Source organism: Labrus bergylta, chromosome 5, assembly GCF_963930695.1.
Source record: "Labrus bergylta chromosome 5, fLabBer1.1, whole genome shotgun sequence".
NCBI lineage: Eukaryota > Metazoa > Chordata > Actinopteri > Labriformes > Labridae > Labrus > Labrus bergylta.
Window position 1 is genome coordinate 22,044,525 of NC_089199.1, and position 22,214 is coordinate 22,066,738.

At 41.7% G+C, this 22,214-nt stretch overlaps 2 protein-coding genes across 4 annotated transcripts; both read right to left on the reverse strand.

The window, feature by feature from the left end:
- Window positions 1-596: 596 nt before the first annotated feature.
- Window positions 597-15,495, reverse strand: cept1b (choline/ethanolamine phosphotransferase 1b). 2 transcript variants are annotated; one of them, XM_065955186.1, is made up of 10 exons: window positions 15,272-15,495; window positions 13,308-13,605; window positions 12,121-12,295; window positions 11,387-11,534; window positions 11,154-11,295; window positions 9,932-10,016; window positions 8,041-8,172; window positions 7,134-7,292; window positions 6,752-6,877; window positions 597-5,696 (listed from the first exon to the last, which is right to left on the reverse strand). In XM_065955186.1, exons 2-10 carry the CDS (start codon window positions 13,496-13,498, stop codon window positions 5,574-5,576), a joined length of 1,281 nt encoding a protein of 426 aa, XP_065811258.1. In that variant the 5' UTR covers window positions 13,499-13,605; window positions 15,272-15,495; the 3' UTR covers window positions 597-5,573. The 2 variants fall into 2 exon arrangements, with proteins under 2 accessions (XP_065811258.1, XP_020486360.1); XM_020630704.3 differs by lacking the exon at window positions 9,932-10,016 and adding an exon at window positions 9,030-9,114 and having other exon boundaries at window positions 15,272-15,492.
- A 664-nt stretch (window positions 15,496-16,159) lies between these two features.
- Window positions 16,160-20,816, reverse strand: pth4 (parathyroid hormone 4). 2 transcript variants are annotated; one of them, XM_020627537.2, is made up of 3 exons: window positions 20,706-20,816; window positions 19,027-19,115; window positions 16,160-16,948 (listed from the first exon to the last, which is right to left on the reverse strand). In XM_020627537.2, exons 2-3 carry the CDS (start codon window positions 19,110-19,112, stop codon window positions 16,687-16,689), a joined length of 348 nt encoding a protein of 115 aa, XP_020483193.2. In that variant the 5' UTR covers window positions 19,113-19,115; window positions 20,706-20,816; the 3' UTR covers window positions 16,160-16,686. The 2 variants fall into 2 exon arrangements, with proteins under 2 accessions (XP_020483193.2, XP_065811260.1); XM_065955188.1 differs by having other exon boundaries at window positions 19,027-19,112; window positions 20,706-20,744.
- Between the last annotated feature and the right edge of the window lie 1,398 nt (window positions 20,817-22,214).

Below are 22,214 nucleotides of genomic sequence, written 5' to 3' on the forward strand. Positions count from 1 at the left end.
CTATTCATCTCAAGATTTTATGTTTGTATTAGTACGTTTGTATATTTACAATGTTCCCTCCCTCTGACTGGAACAATCTACCTATAAACATAACAGAACAATAAATTCACTACACATTTTTAAGAAATCACTGCTACCTTTTCTCACAAAACCATGCTGCTGCTTCTAATGGTAATGTCTTCTTACCCCTCTAATATCTTGATTGCATATGTCACTATGTGCGTCTACCTCTGATGACTTTGTGTGGGTGCTGTGGCTTTGCGGGAGGGATACGAGGGCGGATGGGTGTTCGAGAGCCTTTATGTTTATGTGTGTATTTTGTGCTTGACTGTCTGTATCACACTGTACTGTTGTGTTTTTGTTTCTGTGTTGGACCCCCTCGAAAACGAGATGGTTCATCTCAAGGGGCAATCCATCAAATAAACAGAATTTCTCACAATGTTTGGTCGATGAATCAATGGGTGTTACCTGCGGTGTAAAAGCGCTTTGAGTAGGCAGAAGACTAGAAAAAGCTATACAGTTTACCACTTCTTCATTGACGAGGAAATAAATCCCTCTGGTTGACAGTTTCCATTAAAAACACAAGCAGAGCCTCGTTCCAGGTGGTAGTATGAAATTTATTTGCATTTGAAGGTGAAGGAGAGATTTTCAGGTGATCTCGTTAATGTCCTCTTCTTACACACTTGTCTGTCCTGCACACTGGTGATATACCTGAGCTGGGCAGTCTGGCCAACAGAAAACAAACTTTTATACAAAGACGGCAGAGACACACACAATGACAACATGCTCTTCTCTGTACAAAACAAAAACTAAGCTAATTGATTTTAAGGCAAACTTTTACTAAGAACGCGAGTACGATCAGTTACTAATGAGCCGTTAAAGTTGTATCACAGTTTTTTCTTATTTTTATTTTTTTTCTTCTTTGAGAAGTTGTTGAGTTGAGGGTTAAACATAAGAAATCTCCTGCTTTAATACAAACTGTACAGCAGCATGGTACACATGCAAGTTAGGGCTTCACCTCCAAAAAAACAACAAAAGTCAAAAGACATACTTTTACTGAGTTAAAAAAAATTAAAGATAAATAATAAAATGTGACATAGGAATAACTGTAGATATTTTGTACCACATAATGAACGCCAAAGTCATCTGTTAACACAAATCGGACCTTTAGGGACATAAACACTGAGATCCTTTAAACGGTCCGTTCACATGATTCTCAAGGAGTTTTTTTTTTTTTAAACTAAAACAAAGGCGGATTAAATCGTTCAGAGTTTTACATTTTATTGATTATTTATTGCCACAAAATCCTGAAAATCCCCCGCTTTGTTCTGGCTAATAAAAGCTCACAAAGGTTAAAACTCGATCCACTTAACAGATCAGCTTTTCCTCATCTTTCAATCCCAGTATTTTTATTATTAAAGGTCACATATTCTCCTTCTCTTCAAACAGTGTAAATAAGTCTCAGAGCTCCTCAAAACATGTCTGTGAAGTTTCTTGCTCTAAATCCACTCTGATCCTGTATTTGATCATGCCTATAAACCCCTCTATTTCAGCCCTGCTCAGAACAGTCTGTTTCTGTATCTGTACCTTTAAATGTAAATGAGCTGTGTCTGACCACGCCCCCCCCCTCTCTGGAAGGGCTTTGGCTTTCTCGCTCCATGTCCTATTGTTAATGGTGAGAAGGCAGACTCAGAGGGCAGAACAAACACCTAGCTGTGGGAGTGTCACCCACCTGGGGGAGGGGTTACTGCCCTTTGTGATGTCATGAAGGGAAAATCTCCAAACGGCCTGTTTGAGCACACATTTTCTGAAAAGTGGAGCAGGCAAAAGACGAGGGATGGACTTTTCTCATTATTCTCAGACTAGAGACACATGTTAGAGTTAGAGAAACATGGTGAAGTGTATTTTGAATAATATGTGACCTTTAAAAAAAATAATTTTGTTTTTGAAACATGCAATTGACTTTTAACTCTTAATTGTTCTCACAATTTTGTCCTGTAGGTTTTTACACACAATCATTTATTCACCGTTGGGTTTGTAATAAAACTTTTTTCAAATTATATTTTAAAATATATCTAACTTTCCCTCTAGACATTTCAAATGTTTTCTTGTAATAAATTTAATCTAATAAAGTCTGAATAATTTAAACGCTTTAGTCAAACTATCACGTCTGTTTTTTTCACCACAAAGTATCACTTTAATGATCAATATATTACATCTTTTAAAATATCGACGGCCAGTTCATGTTACCTTCTGTCAGCGTTTTATTGTGAAATCAAACTTAATATGGGATATGACTTTTTAAACTCTATAACAGTTACATGAAATACAACTTTTTCTTCTCAGGTTATTACATCTTTATTTTATATACTGTGTAACATTCTTGATTATTTTCTAATACGTTATAATAATTCAACCCCAAGGCATTTGAGGACGATGTTTGTGTGAATTGTGGAAACGACCCTTTAACACTGGGCGGGGGCGGGGGGGTATGTAGATGGGAACAGCTGCTTTCAGATCACTGCGGTTTACGACAAAAGCAGCCTGCACCTGAACACATCTGGTCAGTCTCACATTAGTCTGCTCTCGGCGTTGAGTTTTTTTTGTTTTTTTTCACCAATATTTTCACACAAACTCTAGCTGCTCAGTACCCGGTGTGCACGTGACAAAACATAAACTCATCAAACAGGCACAATATGCGAAAACAAAAACCTTAACTCTGTCGTTAAGAACGAGCATTATGTTCTTCTTAGCAAACCGCCCCCCTCGCTGTGGAGTCTCTCCAGCAGCAGCAGCAGCAACAGCAACATTAAGCACGTGAGGCGTGCGACTGTATCAGAAAAGCAGCAACGCCAAACGAACATGTTTTTATGTTCCGTCAGCAACCCTCCCTCAGAAACTGTGATGTCATCACGGTGACCTCATCTCCTACACATTCAGTCTATGTGCACCTGTTCTCCATCAGCAGGTGTGATTGAGAGGAAACACAATGTCAAGCAGATTAAACATTAGCTTTTTTTAAAGATGACTTTTTTGTCTTTTCAGAGATAGGAGCGTAAATAAGAGCGGGAAATCAGGAAGAGAGAGCGAGGGGAAAGGAGCCACAGGTCGGATTTGAACCTGGGCCACCCGCTTGGAAGACTACAGCCTCTGTACGTGGGGCACGCGCACTAACCACTAGGTTACCGGCACCCTAACATCAACTTTTATGAAGTGAGTTTGTTCAGGAGGAAGGCTTGAGATGTTTAAACAGACAACAGTTACAGGTTTGTTTTTAAGGTTTTAAATGTCAATAAATCCCATGAAAACACAAAACAACTGTACTTCTCCATCCTGTTCGGAGTAAAACCTGATCTTTGTGATACTCAAATGTTTTGTTCAGAACCATACTTAGATAATCGCTCCTATTAATTTTAAAGAATCGTGATCCCTGTTAGTAAAACGATAAGAAAACTACAAAGCAGTCAGTCGAAATTCAACATTGTCGATTTGTTCAGCGTGACGATCGTTTAGTCGCTTCTTCTTCACGCTTGCCTCGACGTATCTCAGTCATGTTCAGGAAAAACATTTACTTAACACTTTCTCCAGGGCCAAAAGGTTCAAAAGGTTTCATCAGGATGAGAAGGACCAGGGTTTGGATATCAAATTGTTTGACTGATCAGGATCAGGTAATCCAGATCACTTTTGTCTGGTTTTATCAAAGAAAACCAGGACAGGATCCACCTGATCTAGATACAGACTTTTAATGATTGTCTAATGCTCAACAATAAATAGAATGAAATACTGCACTTTGTCCACAGAGGGCGCCAAATCCACACCAACTGAGAAGGTGTCAGTGCTGCTTTAAATGAAATTTTATGTTTTTAAATGAACACTATTTAGTATGATGTTTTTTTTAAAGTGTATTTTGGGGCTTTTTGAGCTGAGACAGGAGTGTGGACAGAGACAGACATCAGAGGGAGAGAGTCGCGAACAACATGCAGCCGCTCGGCTGAGGACTACAGCCCCTGCACATGGGTCGACACACCAACCACTAGACAACAGGCACCCCTTAGTAAAATGTTTTATCCTCCCCCCTCCAATGTGACGTTTTTTGTTTTGTTTTTGTCATCCAGACTGGATCCAGTCCTCTGCTGGGATCAGGATCATTCAGAGTCTTTGAGGGGGGGGGGATCAAAGTTATCAAGATCATACGACAAAATTTAACACAAACTGGAGGTGTTATCAAGACCAAGAAAAAAAATTAAATAACCTGAACTTATCCAGTTTTCTAATCTTTTTCTTCTTTTGAACATCCTGGTTTTAAGATCCAATCAGAAGACTTTAATCTGATCAGTTCATGTGAGCTCTGGGTCTTTGCTCTTCTTCCTGCAGCGCTCTACTTTCTATTTTCATGGGATTTATTGACACTAAATACTAAAAACAACACGATGAGAAGACGAGGGACGTAAAGTAAAAGAGAGCAGGAAGTGAAACCAAAACATCAGACGGAGAGTTTAACTAACTCACAGCTGCTCCACTTTAAAACAATATTTTCCTCAGTAACTGTAAAATGTGAGAAAGGCTCTCACTTCTGAACGTTTGATCCGTAGCAGACGTATCAGACCTTTGAGTTTCCATAACTTTGTAACGCGAGAATGCTTTTCCTTTTTTGTGCACGTCACGTCTTATTTACATAAAATAAAGTGTCAAGGCAACAAACCCTCCTTTGAGCGTCAACCTACCAAACTCATTTCATAATGTGACTCACATATGACAATAAATAAACACAATCCCAACAGATTGGAGGAACCCTAAAAGAACTCTCAACAACGTAACAGGCAGAGAAAACATCTGCCGCTTTTTCTTTTTTCCTTACGATGAGAACATTCAGATATGTAAAGAAATAACGTTTACATCATGTTTCCTCCTAAAACACAAGCTGCTGACAAGTGAGTGAAATGTGCTCGAGTTGTTTAAAAAAAAAAAAAAAAAAAAAAAAAATCAAAAACATGAAGGAAAAGATTTATAAATGTGTCCGAGCAGGATTTGTAACTTTAAGCACACACACACACTCACACAAACACAAACACACACACACACACACACACACACAGTGACAGTTTTGGTATTTACAATAGCAAAAAGGTTAAGTTATGCAAATGTTACAAAAATTATAATCATGTAAGCAAAGAGTTTGATTGGTTTCCTATACATGTTCTTTGCGACAGTTAAAACTCCTCTGTGAACAGACTGAGTAGCACCCGTACTCTCCTGAAAACATCCGCTCTGTGCGTCACCGTCAGTCTGTCAGAAGATTCTTAATAACGGGCAGAAGATGAAGAAAAAGGAAAACAATGACAGTAATACTCCAGTATCTTAGTATATATTATTTGTCCTCACATTCAGTTGGCAGAAGCACATACTTTTACACCACGTCGCCGTCGCCGTCCTCTGCGTCTCTACGTGGAAAACAGCGGGAGGAGAAGATGAGTGCGGCTAACAGGGAGGAGGGACAGAGTCAGTAATGGCCGTTGCCGCCGCCGCCGCCGCCGCCGCCGCCGCCGCCGCCGCCGCCGCCGCCGGGCAAGTCCTCAGTGAGGAGCGGAGCTGAGCACCGAACAAGGCTTGATTTTGAAAACGAAAATGTGAAGATGGCAGGCAATCTGGTTGCAAACACTGACACAGTAACGCACCAAGTCGAAAAAGGAAATGATCTGCGGAGAGAGAGAGAGAGAGAGAGAGAGTCACTCTTTACAGGCAGAAGAATGAGTTCACATTCAACACATCACTAAAGTCTGAATTTAGCGCAGTAAATAAGAAAACAGGGTAAAGAAGCAACGCCTGCTCAGCGTCATCTTTTGGTATCATTTTGATCGAGAGCCCCCTGGTGGCAGAATTTACACACTGCATTTAATTCTCGTCTATTTACAGATCGCTTATCGTTATCTCAGTCCTCAAAGAGTCCTTCAGACTTACTCTTGACATGAAGGAAAGCTTAAAATAAAACCTACAACCATTCTGAGTGTAAACTTGAACATCTCATCTAGTTGTGTTCGAGGACTCTCCGTTAAAAGGAAGTTTGTTTTTTCATGCACAATATATTCAAGAGCTGGCTGATGGTGGATGTTTTCAAATGAAGTGCTTCTACACAAACTGTCATCCACAACTGACCTAATATCAACACCTCTTATTTAAGGTCACATACTCAAAATACTCCTCACCATGTTTCTCTAACTCTAACATGTGTCTCTAGTCTGTCTACAAACCCCCCAATCATGAGAAAAGTCCATCCTCTCCATCTTTAGCCTGCTCCACTTTTCAGAAAATGTGTGCTCAAACAGGCCGTTTGGAGATTTTTCCTTCATGACATCACAAAGGGCAGTAACCCCTCCCCCAGGTGGGTGACACTCCCACAGCTAGGTGTTTGTTCTGCCCTCTGAGTCTGCCTTCTCACCATAAACAATAGGACATGGAGGGAGAAAGACCGAGTACACCCAAGCCCTTCCAGAGAGGGGGCGTGGTCAGACACAGCTCATTTACATATTTAAAGGTACAGACACAGAAACAGCCTGTTCTGAGCAGGGCTGAAATAGAGGGGTTTATATACATGATCAAATACAGGATCAGAGTGGATTTAGAACAAGAAACTTCACAGACATGTTTTGGGGAGCTCTGAGACTTATTTAAACTGGATGAAGAGGAGGAGAATATGTGACCTTTAAACATGGATACTACATGAATACATTCATTACATGATGTTTGATCTTACCAATGCAATCCATAGCACCAGGTACTCGTCAATAAAACTATTGAAATACTGATCCAGGAACAGTAGTCCTGGTCCCAGGAAGGCTAAATCGTGGAGATGCATCTCACTTTTTGTCATATGCGCTACCTGCGGACAAAAGACACACAAACAGTCGGCATCAAACACGACCCTCTAACTTTCTTTGATCGCAACAAATCAGATTTATTTCTCTCTTTCTGGTGGAGCTTATCTGACCTTTGACCTTTTCCAAATCTTACCTCTCCTTCTCGTTCCAGTATTTGTACAAAGCTAATACACAGAGATGAATACTTTCACACAAACTCACTGTGTTCTTATCTCTGCATAACATGTGAAACATACTTTAAAGAGGAGTTTGACTTACGACTAATTTATTGGTGATTTTGGCCGAGACGAAGCCAAATGCGAGGATATAAAGACACGGATGCTTCTCGAAGAGTTGGACTGCAGACTTCTTGTAAATCATCATCGCCAAAATTATAACCGAACCAATATGTAAGACGGGGGAGAGGACGCTGGTTCCCTGAGGACAGACACACAAGAACAAAGACAGCAGTGTTTAAACGTCAGAGGAAAACATGCTGCAGATCTGCTGGTGGTCATGACTGAAGCGTTTCAAAATGTTACTAAAGCGCATCACGCTTACTTTAAAATGTATTTTATTTAATGAACTGTTCTATTTAACAGCAATACAACACATACAGGTGGAAGATAAAGGTAACAGAGGGACCACAGAGCAGAAAAAACAACATAAATAGCTTCAAGATTAAGCTAAGGTAAGTGTCGGCTGACGTCGAACAAGAGAAGCCAAACAGCACACAGCGCCCTCTGCTGGTTTAAACTGAGTGTTTTTTTTACGGTTACACAGGCCAGACATAAAAAAGTTCTGTTCAGTTTTTCCCAGTTTTTTATAAATTGGTCAGATCGTAACCTCAAGGAGAAAATCAGTCTCTCCATGCAGTTTATTTGGTCAACAATTGCAATCCAATCGTCCTCTGACGTTGGGTTTATCTGCAGCCACTTCCGAGTGATGCCTCTTGGTTGCAATCGTTGTGATTACACCGCGAGTTGTCGTTACATCCCTACATTTGTATCTGATGTTACGGCTGTATGTTCCCCTCTTCTTGTCTCCAGCTCTGCTCAGGTGAAGCTTCTCAGTGAGGTGCACCTGGCCTCAGTGCTTAAAAGCCCAGAGCTGAGTTCAGGGTGGAGGGAGAGGATTTTGGAGTTGGGACTGTTGATCAAAAGTGAACCGAGCTGAGGTCACTTACTGCTATTGTGGATCCGTTTTTGCCCACACCTCCTGTGAAAATAACTCTGAAGTAATTGGTGCAGGAGAAGATGGCTCCTAAAAAAGTGCAGATGGCCGGAACCATTTTCATCTGGACGTTTAGGATCGGAATCTAAAAAAGTCAAACATTAAGACGCTAAAAGTTAGGAAGATAAAACAACACAGATTTCTACAACCGAAAATGTGATCATACAGAAACTTTACAGACAACATTCAGCTTTCCATCCTTAATAAAAGCATCATAAATTAATGATAGAAAACAGTAAGGCTCAGTCCCATTTCACCACTTAGCCCTTAGGGGTAGGGTGAAGTGTTAGGGCTACTTGGCTCTTTAAAAAGAGATCCATCAGAGACACACTCCAAACAGAGTCATCTCCCAGAATGTCTCCTCTTTTCTAGATCCTTGCTTGTGTTGTTCCTAATCTCTGATGTAAGTCGCTTTGGATGAAAGTGTCTGTTACCGGTAAGTGAATTGTAGAATTTCCTTCGTTTATGAGATCTGTAAATTATGACAACATTAACATTATCTTAGTTTAATGATGTTCCAATGTACGATCGCCCTTTTCTTCAGAAAATGCGTGAACAAAATTGTTTGTTTTTTCTGCATTTTAAGAAAGAGCAGCAACTTTGTCGCATCCTTTTACGTCATTGCATTACGACTACTGATGACGCATCAGGCTCTTGAAGGGTTCTCCCAGATTTCACCACTATCCCTTGACGCTCTGTTCAAAGGGGTGAAGTGGAACTCGAAAACGAGGGGCTAAGTGGCTAAGTGGCTAAGGGTCTAAGGGTTAGGGTTGAAATGGGACTGAGCCTAAATGTGTTCGAAATGAAATTCTTTATATTTTAGTTTTTACAATTACAGTCAACAAGATGGTTAGAGCAGCACTTTAAATACCAACATCATTACAGAATTACCACACAAACATTCAAGCTCAATCTGTAGGAATTAGAACCAATCACAATTACCAGTGACTGCCAAAAAGCTGATCCTCCCACGGCGGCCAGCAAATACATGATTATTATGAAGATTTGCACCTCAGTCACATCAATGCTGAGTGGGAGGAGAGAGCAGAGAGATTTGACAAGTAAGGATTAGTGACATCTACCAGCGAACACACTCATCCTGCTGCCTTCCTTCCACAAGATTCCGAGCTGACGGGACGCTGACGTCTTCTTCTGCAGGTTTTTATCACTGTGCTGATTTAATGTAAAGCTGGAGGTTTAACTGGGAATTAGCTGAATGAGTAATATGTCTCTGGGTTTCTTTCTACACATAAAGGACTTGTCACTAAATGTTTTTATTAATGACTTCAGAAAATGTTTAGGCTTTTTGTTGTCGACTTCAAGCAGCTACTAGCGTGCATCACCTGAACATAAGTTCCTATAAAAACCGCAAGTCGTCCTTTTGACATTTCCGTTTGTGTTTGGACGAAATAAAGAAGACACACTATGCGTAAAACAATAAACATAGGAGGTGTTTTAGTTTTTTTTTTTTAACCAGGCTAGCTGTTTTCATCCACGCCCACTCTTTATGCTAAGCTAAACCTCTATAAAAGAAGTTGAAAAATTAAGCCAATGGGACGGACGCAAAAATGCTGAACACCTCAAAAACAGGATCAAATAGAGTTTTGATAAGAAAAGAAAATATTTACTCAAATAAAAAAAGGTCAAAGGTTTTGTCCAAGATCAGGCAGTTTGCAAACTATCAATCTCCTCCAGCTGCAGCTTCTGATTGGCTGACCAGCTGCATGTCACTGACCACAGCTTTAAGTAGAACAGGCTGAACTGAAATTGATTGCTCAGACATTGTGGAAGGAGGCAGCAGCGAGCCATGCAGAGGCAGCGGCAGCAGCAGTCAGGAGGTTTACCATCATGTTCCACAGAGAAGGACCCACAGAGGCTGTGAGCATCTGTAATCCTGCTAGACAGAGCTGCACCTCTGTTATGTCAAATCTACACACAGAATACATCCACATTTACTGAGGCCAACATTCAACCTATCATAACACAAAGACCCACAAATCTACACTGGATACTATAAATAAATTTCACATAATGAGTGAAAATCAAAGAGCAACTTCTGTTCTGTTTGGTTGTCTTTGGTGCCACCTATGGCAGGAAGTGATAACTGCAGGTGTGTTTAAGGACACGTCACAGGGACATCCAGGGTTACAGTTCTGACTACATCGTCTGAACGTAGAACTTGTTTTTGTCTTTTCTTTTGTGCTTTTTTAAAATGGCAGCGAGCAGAGAAGAAAAGGTGCACCATTTCCACCGGCTCTCTGTCAAACTAACCGCTGCTGGGGGGGAGGGGAGGGGGCGAGGGTTTACTCAACAGAGAGCAGGGCGGGCCATACACACATCAAGTAGGTGCAGGGTAATATGAAAACATCAGAGAGAAGAAGATGTGCCCGCACACGTTTTTAAATGCCACAAAAACTTCGTCAGCTGAAGAAGATCTCTGGTCTTCAGAGTGAGTGAGCCGGCAATTTCTTCTTCTCTCCAAAGTTGACTCAACACCCAGTTTGAAATCTTGATAAGTGAGTCACTGAACCGATCGCATTCATGTTAAATCATACGGCAAAATGTTATGACTAGTGCTGTCAATCAATTAAAAAATAATCTAATTATTTAAAGGCTTTGTAAACAATTATTTGCATATATCGGTAAAATGAGAATGATTACATTAAAGGCAGATTTACTGCATAACTCTGTTTCCACCTGGTTTTATCCTCTTCTTCTTCTCTGGTTTATTTGGCAGATATTGATGCAGTATACATGGAGAACTGAACAACACTTTACCAATGCACTGCTCCACAGCATTTATAGCAAATGCTAATTTCCGCTGCCTGTCCCTTTAAGCGTCCACATTTTAATGTGACTCCTTTTTTCATGTTATCAAAAGTGAGAGAGTGAAAGTAACAATTCACTTCTCATCAAACTAACGCGTTGTTTTGACAGCCCTAATTATGACAAAATGTATTTAGAAGTTTCGGATAATGAACGTCACTCAGACATGCTAAGAACTGGATCGGTACTCCTAAGATATCTAGCTTAAAAAAGCGGGGGGTGGTGTTGTTGTTGACTCACATGCCGAAGCGCAGAGTTCCTGACACGTATGTCTGCCAGTGGGCGCAGTAGAACATGAACATCCCGGCGAAGCAGCAGAAGAACATCCAGTCTGGGTTGGTTCCCATTTGAACGGCTATACTGGTTCCCAACACCACAAACACTGCAGAGAAAAACACGAGGAACACGAGGCCTGTGATGAAAAGAGCTTCAGATTCACAGAGACACACAGACCAAAGAGGAAAACAACTGACCGGTGGAGAGGGAGTCACAGCCGTGGTCAAACAGCTCCCCCAGTGGAGAGCTGCTGTTGGTGCGTCTGGCCTGCTTCCCGTCGATGGCATCAAGTGACTGGTAGATAAACAGACCCACGGCACAGAGCAGGTACGCCCAGAGAGGAGCCTGCAGGAACACACACATCAAAGAAACACTCAAAAACATGAAGCTAACTGCAGGTTCAGAGCAGCTAGCTTTCATCATAATGGTGTGTGCGGCTTAACGCTGCTAGCCAGTTAGCCTGTCTCTGCTGAGGCTAAATCCCTGCAGATATTATTCATAGGAGGTTGCGCTGTAACGTTAAGCTGTGTTGTTATCAGTGTCATCGTTGTCCAGTGTTTAGCAGCTTTAACAGAAAGTCGTCTAACCCAAGTTATGCCTCAAGCTTGAATTCAAATAAATAAACAAATCTTACACCAAAAGTCGTCTCTACACTGGGCTGAAGACTTGAGAAAATCTGGCAATATTACTGAACCTTGTCAGTCGACAGGGTGCCTTTGTTTTGGCCATCCCTCTGCTTGTCAACAAATACACGCTGTCTGTGGCGGGAAGGCGTAACAGCACTGCAGTTACACTAGGAGACCTTTGGGGGGCGCTAGAGTGCACCAAACCAAATTCCTACATAATGTTGCTATAAAGACCATTAGAAAGATATACAAAAAAGCATTTAAAAAAGCTGTAGTTAATAAACGCTGCCACGATAGTGACTCACCTGTTCGGTGGCAGTGGGGCAGTAGTAGACGAGCACGAGGGTGGTGAAGACATTGGTGGCGAGGCCAATGATGGTGATGAGGTTTGGGGCGATCCAGGAGGGGACTCGTCCCACCAACCACTCCCAGTAGCGCTGCATCAGAGGCTCCAGCAGGGAGCGGCCAGCACTGCTGTACCTGCAGAGACACAACAAAGCTGGTGAGGAGAGGACAGGAGAGATGTACGTGTTGCCCACAGTGAGACCTCAGGACCCTGAACCAGTCCGTCCACTCGCTCTGGAAAGACATCACATGTGTGCAGAGGGAGTTTGGATGGCGCAAAGAATGGATTTTTGCTCCATCTCCCGCACTGACTTTGCTCCAGTTCAACTCAAAACAAGGATTGAAGGCAGTTATGATGCAGGAAAAAAAAGTAGCCTGAGGGGGAACAAGATAAATCTGCTGAGCCCATACTATATTTGCATCTTTATCTGGCTTGTGTTTAAGTGAGATTTCCCCCCCCTCAGGAATCAGTGATTTGAGCGGAGCAGCTCCGGGCAGCTATCAGTAAGAGGGAGAAGGCAACAAACAGCTTCATGGGCAAGAATCAAACTCTTCCCTGATGCGTTTAGCTCACATGCTAGAAGCTAATGTTAGCTCCCTAAAGCAGCTACAGGGTCGAGGCATCCACCATTAAAATACAAGGAGGTCGTTCCAACTATAGTCTGTAAATATTAATGGGCGAAGCCTGAGTGACGACACCCATCTGTTCCTGCAGGGGGCTCTGGAGGATCATCAGCAGCAGCCGCCATGTTGGAAATCCTGTCTCAGCCTAACTTTCAGTCAAACTAACGACAGGCTTGAGAGCTGGAGCTGAGACCTATATCAGAACTATTTTGTTTTTTGGTAGCAGGCTGTAAACATGTTTATTTCTGCTGTAAAAACGGGCATTTTTGGCTGTGCTGTGTATGTCACTTCTGGGGGTCTTAGAGCCAGCCTCAAGTGGACACTCGACAAACTGCAGGATTTTCAGATTTGATGAAGCCACGCACGCGTTGTTTGTATGAGAATATAACTGAATAAAAAGAAGTAATTCAATGCAGTGAATCTCCTCATTTGCTGTCAAGATGACGTTAAATATCTCCACAGAGAATAGAAGAAGAAGAATAGCTTGACTCATTCTGTCAGTGGAGCAGGTGTCACTGGTTACCTGTGCTCCTCGAGTCTCTTGAGCTGGTGTCGGGACAGGGGGGGTGAGGGCAGCTCGATAAGCCTGCGCAGCACTCCGGGGGCCAGCCAGCAGGCCGCCTCCATGCCCATGCCCTGCCCGGGTTCCTTCTCCCGGCCAAGGCTTCGGCGAGAACGCAGGCCCCCCCCTTGCTGCTGCCCCGTCGCACTCATGGAGCCCTGCTGCCTGCTGGTCTGGTCCCCGATGGGTCTGGCTCTGGCTCTGCCACTGTCCTGCCGGAGGGGCTAAAGATCCACAATGGGGCTGGAGGAGGCAACACCTGGAAAAAGAAGACCACATAACTTTACTGTCCTGTGATGACATCATATAAATAAATACAGCTCCACAAAACCGAGGGAACGGCTGGAACCTGAACCTGTAAGATGAATATGAGACAAATTCCCAGATAACCAATATGAGGGCGGATAATGTTTATGTTGTAGCAGGAATTTAAAAAAAAAGAAAAAAGAATGTGTTCATGTTGACTGTGCACCAATAAGAGTTTTGAGGGCCTCAGAAGGCAGAAAACGAACACACTCCCACCCCGCACTCTCAGGTCTGCAGATGCAAACCTCCTGTCCCCCCCCCTGCAGGACAAACCTTCGGTCCAGAGGGGACAGGGCTTTCTCTGGTGCAGCTCCCACCCTCTGGAACTCACTCCCAAAAAACATTAGAGACTCCCCCACACTCACCCCCTTCAAGAAATCCCTCAAAACTCACCTCTTCAACACTGCTTACAACCACTAACTCGCCTCCTCCCCCCTACATTACTTCTTCATTGTACTGTCCTCGTCGTTTTTTGTTTTTATGGTTTTATATTTTGTCAAAGCGTCTTTGGGTTCCTAGAAAAGCGCTATAAAAAACATATTATTATTATTATAACACATTGTCAGTTCTATTGCAGACCATCGTCAACACAGGAGTGACTGGAATAAAAAAAAATCTGAATCTATTATAATCTCGGTGACATTTGACCCATGTGTAAATAACTTTGTTTACGGAGATTTAAATAGCGATTTAAAGTGTGCGTCACCATTCAGCTCAAACATACCATGATGTTTTGTTTTGTGTCCTCGTCGTTTGGAGCTGGGTAAATAATTTAGTTCAGTAGATGATCCAGATTAAACGATTATTGCGCCTCAACGTTGCCCTCATTTTGTTTGTAGGTTTTGTCGCAAGGTAAATGTTTCCAAGTGTTTGTTGTTATATTTTGGACACAAGCGTTCAGAAACACTACCAGAAAAAAACAAGCACATTTTTTTTTTTAAATTATTGTTCACTTCCTTCTTCAAAGTGTTTAAAGATGTTTGATAAACAGCTTGTTGTAAAATCAAAGAGCATGTTTAATAACCGTGATCAGGGTTGCCCCCCCTCCCCTCCCCTCCTCAAACCAGTGGACACCTCTGGGTCTGAAGCTGTCCTGTCACAGATGTTGTGATATAATGATCATCATCACAGGAGTTTGTTCACATTAAAGTGAAAAGCCATGAGAAGCTATAAAGTGGATTTAACGAGCTGTTAACTATGAAGAGATAAAAGCTCCTCTTCATGGACCGTATCTACTGCCCCTTGTGACTGTCAGCAACACATGCGCTGCTGCCAACAAACAAACAAACAAACAAACAAACAAGCTGCTCCCTCGGATTTGCTAACGCTGCCTGTCAGTACTGCTGATGTTAGCATTAGCATTAGCTGGTCGAAACGTCCGCTTCGCTTCGTAGCTGCGGAAGACTCGTGTCAGTTTAATTATTTAAAGTGAATCACTCGCTGCTGGCTTGAAATCACCTCTGCATACACACATTGCTTTAAATAGCCTTGCGTTTTTAGGAATATTGTTTAAATCAGACCACACTGTTGACACGTCCGGTGAAGATTGCGGCTAGTCCGAGCTAGCCTGACATGCTAACCCAGAGACGGCTAGCTAGCTGCCGACCTGACGGACTGACCTGGCCGAGTTAAGGACGAGATCAGCGGGTAGAACCAAGGGGCGGTGAGGGAGCTTCAAGTCGACAGACAGGACCCCGCTGTGGACGCTGAGTTTCGGAGTTGCCCCTGTCTGACTTCAACACCGGAACGACGTTTAGAAGCTGCAGGTGGAAACACCTCGACCGGTGTCACTGAGGCTGTCACAGCGAGCTAGTTCACGTTAGCCGACACGGAAGTCTCGCGTTAGCTGACACGGAAGTCTCGCGTTAGCTGACACGTTTGCTCGTGTTATCGCTCTGCCCTCCGTTTGATCTTAGAGGGAGGTGAGCGCCTTCCTTCTTCCCTTGTAGGTTTGTGAATGCTTTTATTTGTGGACTTCTTCTCTTTTACATTTAAGTGAAAAAAGTTTTTTGGGGTGTTTTTTATGGAAGACCGTTTTAACAATGTTTCATTCATTAGAGTAAATATCTGAAGACTACGGAGCCCATGAAGTCACGAAAAGTAAACAAAAAAAAAAAATCTTGAATGCAAAAGTTAATCTAAAAACTAGTTAAAGTTAACTATTTTTGTGTGTGGATGAAAAAAAGCTATTTTAATCTTTATTATAACGACAAGAGTTATGAGATTATGGCATAAAACACAATTGCATTTACAGCCTGTCTTGTCCCCGCTTGCCTTTATAAGAAATGTGACATATAATTTGTTTGTCTTTCCCTGTCTGTATTTGTATTGTGTTTAAATTGGGTCTGATTTTATTGTTGATGTTGTGTATCCCTCCCCCTTGTGGGACTCTGAATCTAACACTTGCTATCCCGCTGTCTGCAGTTATCAGGCTGATGTAAAAAAAAAAAAAAAACTCAAACAGAGAAGATGAATCAGCGAGAGGTCGTTTACAATCATCACCAATGCCTAATTCAAAGTGCTTTATTGGCATGACAGTTCAAAATCAAACTTTCCAGAGCATCAAGTTCAACATGTCCAAATATAAAGACAGTACACAATCACAATAAACACACAGGTTTCATTAAACATATCAGTATGTTTCTGTTTCTCTATTTCTGTGTCTCTTATTTCTGTTTCTGGAAAAAAATGAGTCCCCATGCTCTAAAACATTTGTACTTTTTATTTGTATTGTCCATCTCTCGACATCAGTGTGATGTGAACAGTGATGACAAACAGTGTTTCTCTTAAATCCACCTTCATGATGCTGAAAACCTTCAGGACTACAATATGTTATCTGCTGCAGTGAGAGAGTGAGGAGGAGAAAAAGCAAACAGGTCACCTGACGTTAAACGTGTCTGCAGCTGGACAGAATTCTGAGCAGTGTGGATGTTATTGTCGTTGTGCCGTCTACGTTTTATTGATAAAATAAAAAACAATAAATCTTTTTGTATGTGTATGTACAGTAGCTTCATGTTTGTGCATCAGTGTGGTGTCAGGGCTCTCTGTCGGGCAGCTGGGTCAGGTAGGGATTGTTAAAGAAGTCTCTCAGGAGGCTCTGGACCCGGCTGGGTTGGGGGCTCTCGGCAGCAGGACTCACAGGCAGGTTCAGGGACTTTGAGGGGTTGAAAGAGGCCGATCGGGTCTGAGCTGTGTGGAGACCCTCGATGGCGCTGGACAGCCAGATGAGTCTCTTGAGACTCTGAATGTTTTGGCTGCGGTCGTGCATCAGCTGGTGTTCGGTTACAGCTCGACGACTGCAGAGAGAGAGAGAGAGAGCAGAGGTTCTGTTAGTTCTGTTAGTTAATTCATCATTAAAGGGACAATACAAAAATACATCAGATTTGTTCTCAACTTCACCTACATCACATAACTCACAAAGTCTTCCAGGGCGAGTGGACGGATACCTGTTCTCACCTGAGCAACCAAAGATATCTGACTTCTTGCTAAACTTGCTCTAACATAAAATTCAGTAATGTAAATGTGCTTGAGCTGAACACACGTCTGTAACTTGGGGAGGCTGTGGCTCACTGGTAGAGTGAGTAGTCTCTCAACTGGAAGGTTGGGGGTTCAATCCCCACCTCCTCTAACAACATGTCAAATGTATCCTTGGGCAAGACAATTGACCCAAAGTTACTCCCGCTGCTTTGTCGGCATGTGAATGTGTATGAATGGATGAGTTACTTCTGATGGTCACTTCACACAGCAGCCTCTACCATCAGTGTGTGAATGTGTAGGTGTGACCTGCAGTGTAAAAGCACTTTGAGTAGTCAGAAGATTAGAAAAAAACTACAAACTCAAGTCCATTTAAAATTTGTTTTTTTAACAAACTTATAATTTATTCCTCTCATATCCAGCAAGTCATTTATGTCTGGCCGTGTTCACACTGCGTGGAAAATGAATTCTATGGATGTATTATGTTTCCAGATTCCTCAACATACAGCTCTGTAGCCCAGAGAGAATTCAACAACAACAACGACGTCATCATTTAAACCTGTTGTCGGGTGGAGGGAGGCAGACAAAAAGAAAGGTTGAATATTTTCTGTGGACCATCTCAACCATCTTGTAGTTGTCATAAGATTTCCTTTTGTCACTTTTATCTAATAAACCGTCCATACTTATATTGGACTCTGTTTTTCTTTGGGGTTTTTTTCTAAGTGATTGCATCACAGTTACCAGTCTTCTTATTCTCTTAGCAGCAGAAATAGCTTTGAGTAGTTGAGCGCATTCTTGTCACGGATGAGTGTTCTCGTTTGTTGCAGACTTTGCTCTTGTGCAATGAGTAAACAGGCAGAGTGAGCGCTGGTGGACACGAAGACGAGCTCGACAGGATTTTCTACTCACCAAAACAAACTGGAGCACAGATTTCTTGTGCCTGTTAGTGCAACAAACCGCAAACAAACCAAGCCAAATTATTCCTCCAAACATTCACTTTAAAAGATATCAGGCAGACAGCTAACAGCGTCCACGTTCCAGTGACAAACTTGAAGCCTTAAAATATTTTTTAATGGGTTAGTTAGACAAAAATTCAGCCCTCGTTGTACTGAGTAGAGAAAGAAGATAGAAGCTAATACAGTTTTTTTTTTGCCAGGATGTAATCATATTTAGTCCTGTAGTAAAGTTTTGTACCATTGCAGTCTTTTGGCATTGACTCACTTTTGTAGCCAGCCTCTACTGGCCACACCAGGAACTGCAGTTTTTAAACTTTTCAGTCTGCAGGTTTCTGTTGATTCTAACGATTAATATTAACAATAGATGCATACACGCTGAGTCATTTTCTTTGGCTGTTATTAGTTTTTTGTGTCAGAGTAAAAGCTGATATTCTAAACAGCAGTATGTTTTCCCTTTCTCTTTTTGACTTTGCATATCCTGCACTAATGTGCTCGCTACAGTCGGGGGTGAAAGCAGTTTTAAATTCTTGTCCCAATGATACTACAACCTTCATAACCACAAGAATTTTTGGAATTTAGTTGAAATCTTTTCGTATTGGTTCTATCCCAGTGCAAATGACATCAACAAAGTCATTGGTCTAGTCGTAGATAAATCAAATGCAGCCTTTCACAAGCCTTGTTTTTAAGAACTAAAGAAGGATGAGGTCAAGTGTTGGCGCAAACATTTTGAAAAATTTTGTTTTCCCCTTTTGATCTTGATTTAATTTATATTTATCAATAGAAACTGTTTTGGGTAGGCTTCTGTTTTAAAGTGATATATTCCTCTCAGATGCACACCAAACGCTTCCTTCTGCTGCTGCATTTATAAAATCACTCCACTGTATTCTCCCAACGTGATAAAGAAACAGCCTTCACAGTTTGCACTTTGAGATTCTGTGTCTCACCTCTTGTTCTGTTCACACTGTCCGGATGTGGAGACGATAAGAAGCATGACAGTGAGCCACTGCACAGGTCTGTGAGATGTCTGCATCTTCTGAAACACAGCAGCACAAAGCACTTGCATTAAAACTCAAAAAAGATGAAGAAGAGGGAGAACTACAGAACAGTTCTAGGGTTTCTTTTAGTCATAAACATGTGAAACTTAAACAATATGTAGATTTATTTACCTTTTCTTTTCATATTTGTGACTTTATTACAGGTGAAGAAGTTTAATCATCCACCAGAAAATAAAGCAAAGTCAGTGTTCTGACATTTCTACATTTGAAAACTGAAACAATCAGCAAGGTCAATAAAAATGGCAAATTGCAAAGGGTCGATTTGATCGATTTGATTGGTCGATTGAGAATTGCTGGTTTGGGTCATAGCTCAATCAACTCGTATCAAACAGACCTTTCTTCTGCACGTCTTAGACCTCTACCACACCTGGACCCGAGAGTTCACAGTAATTTAACCCCAGACGTGCAGCCAATCAGAGGCTGACAAAGAAACATGTGACATATTCATCATCATTTATTTAAAAGCTCGGAAAACAAATCGAGCAATAACTCTCATTTTGTAAAGTGTCGAGGGTCAGACAACAGCGTAGACACGACCTCGATATCAAAGACAGTAAAAACATGGACACTTGGTTAAAGATCAGAGCAGAAGAAAAAAACGATGAAAAATTAAAAACAGAAACAAGAAGCACGACTCAGACGTAGAAATGAGTGAGTGAGGCACAATGTCAGGAAACAAATCCGTCCCTAACTGTGTGTGAACGACATGTTTCAAACGAGGTAAGAGGCAGAAAAGGAGCTTCATAATAAAGTGCGGCTGTGTTTCTGATCTCTCCTCATGAACAGAGACAGAAGAATGATTCATTGGCTGCTTTAAGGAACCCAACAAGTTCAAAGTTTGATCCAAAGGAAACTGGACTTTGGTTGAAGCTCTTGAAGACGTTTCACCTCTCCTCCTCTGAAAGGCTTCTTCAGCTCCAGATAGTTTACAGCTGAAGAAGCCTGTCGGAGGAGGAGAGGTGAAACGTCTTCAAGATCTTCAACAAAGTACAGATGCCTTTGTATCAAGCTTCAAATGTACCCCAACCTGGATGACTGAGAACCAACAAAGCAGAACAAATATCAAGTAAGAAGGATGCTAAAGCAGCAACATTAACATCCCAGAATAACCTGAGTTTGTTTGACTCCATCCTGCATTTAATCACCCCCAAAAAACAAATTATACAAAAATATAAAGATGCTAATTTTCCCTTCCTGAATTAATATAAACAATTTTTAGATCTGAGGGACCAAAATTGTAATTTGGTTCAGTTCATATTTAATTTAAATTAGATATTGCTTTAATTTTAAAGTAGAAAACACATCAGATGGGTTGATACATTTATTTTTTATTTTTTAAAATCTTAATGGAAAATGTTGTCATCATTTGTGCCTGAAAGCTGTATGTTGTCCGTACAGACGTGGAGGATAAATCTGCTTTTATACAGAAATAACTTCAACAGAATAAAAGAAAACAAGGATCACACAGTACAAAAAATATACAAGAATAAAAACTATAACAATTATGATCAAATTTTGTATAAATATGGAGAAAGAAAAACACACTTGCGTCGTTTAAAGGTACTCACATTGTCTCTGTTGTCGACACACAGCAGCTCCTCTGATGATCCGACACCTAAACTGACTTCAGGTTCGACCTTTCAGACCTTTTATAAAGCCCCCTGACACACACACACACACACCACCCCCCTTGGCTTATGGAATCAGACTAATTCAAAGTTTGATTTGCTGATGAGACGCACGTCAGCACCCTCGTCTCTCTGACAGCAGATTTTGTGTCTGCAGAGTGAAAATATGAAACATTTTTGGGGGGTTTATTTATGTTAACGCAATCCTAATCTGTCTCCTGCACCTCAGAGCAACAGAGAACAATGTTTACACACACACACACACACACACACACACACACACACACACACACACACACACACACACACACACACACACACACACACACACACACACTTTACATAATCAGGTGATTTGAAAAGGAGGATAAAATTCAATTGAGGGATTATCATTTTTCCATTTTCTGGTCTAATCCGCTTTCTTTTGGAGAGACTCAAAGTGGAGAGAATAAAAAAATGGGGTTTCATAGTTGTGTAGGTGTTGAGGCTGCAGACACACACACACACACAGACACACAGACACACACACACACACACATCCACACACACAGACACACACACAGGGATGAGTCAGTTTGTATAAACTGAGCGTCAGCAAACTGTCCGTCACTTCAGGTTTAAACTTTTCTAAACTCGCTCTCTGTGTAGTTAAGATGCTTGGCGCCTGGAGCTACTCTTTCCGGCTCTCTGACATCACAACACTAATTAACACACAAATGTACCGCAGACTCCGGTTGCCATGGTGTCACCTCACTACCTGACAGGGACGCAGTCATCCTGACAACAACCTAACAGGGCGAGTTTCCCTCACACAGAAATGTGGGCTGCAATCAGAGGAGGAGGTTTAGTGATTTAGTCCATTAGAGAGTGAATGACGGCGGTTTGAAGACATTCAAAGACAAAAGGAGACGGACAGAGAGGACAGAATGCAGGAAGGAGATGAAAGAAAAAAGAGAATGATCCAATCAGCAGATGGAGTAGGCTTGAGGCCGATCAGATCAATGTTTTTACTCACGGTCAGTTCAACATCAGATCCTGGATCAGTAATATATTTACTCCTATTTGAACATTTTGACAAAAGAGCTTCATTTTTATTTATGTCCTCAATTAAAGGGGACATATTATGAAAAATCCACTTTCACAGTGTTTTTTAACATATATTTGGGTAACCTGAGTGTCTTCTGACCCACAAAATGTGAAATAAACCCACCCAGTCCTTTGTTTGTGGTCTGCATAAGTCTTACAACACAGAGAAAAATGCTCCGTTTCTAATTTGCTGTCCTTGTGACGTCACAGTGGGATTCTGGTACAAAAAAATCCCCTCCCCTCCCCTGGTATCTCCACCACCAGCCTAGAACAAAACTTTTGCACAGGTTTACCATTTTTATTTTCGCTAGTGTAGGAGTGATGTCTACCGGGAAAACTCAGGGGGGGGGTCATTGCATTTAA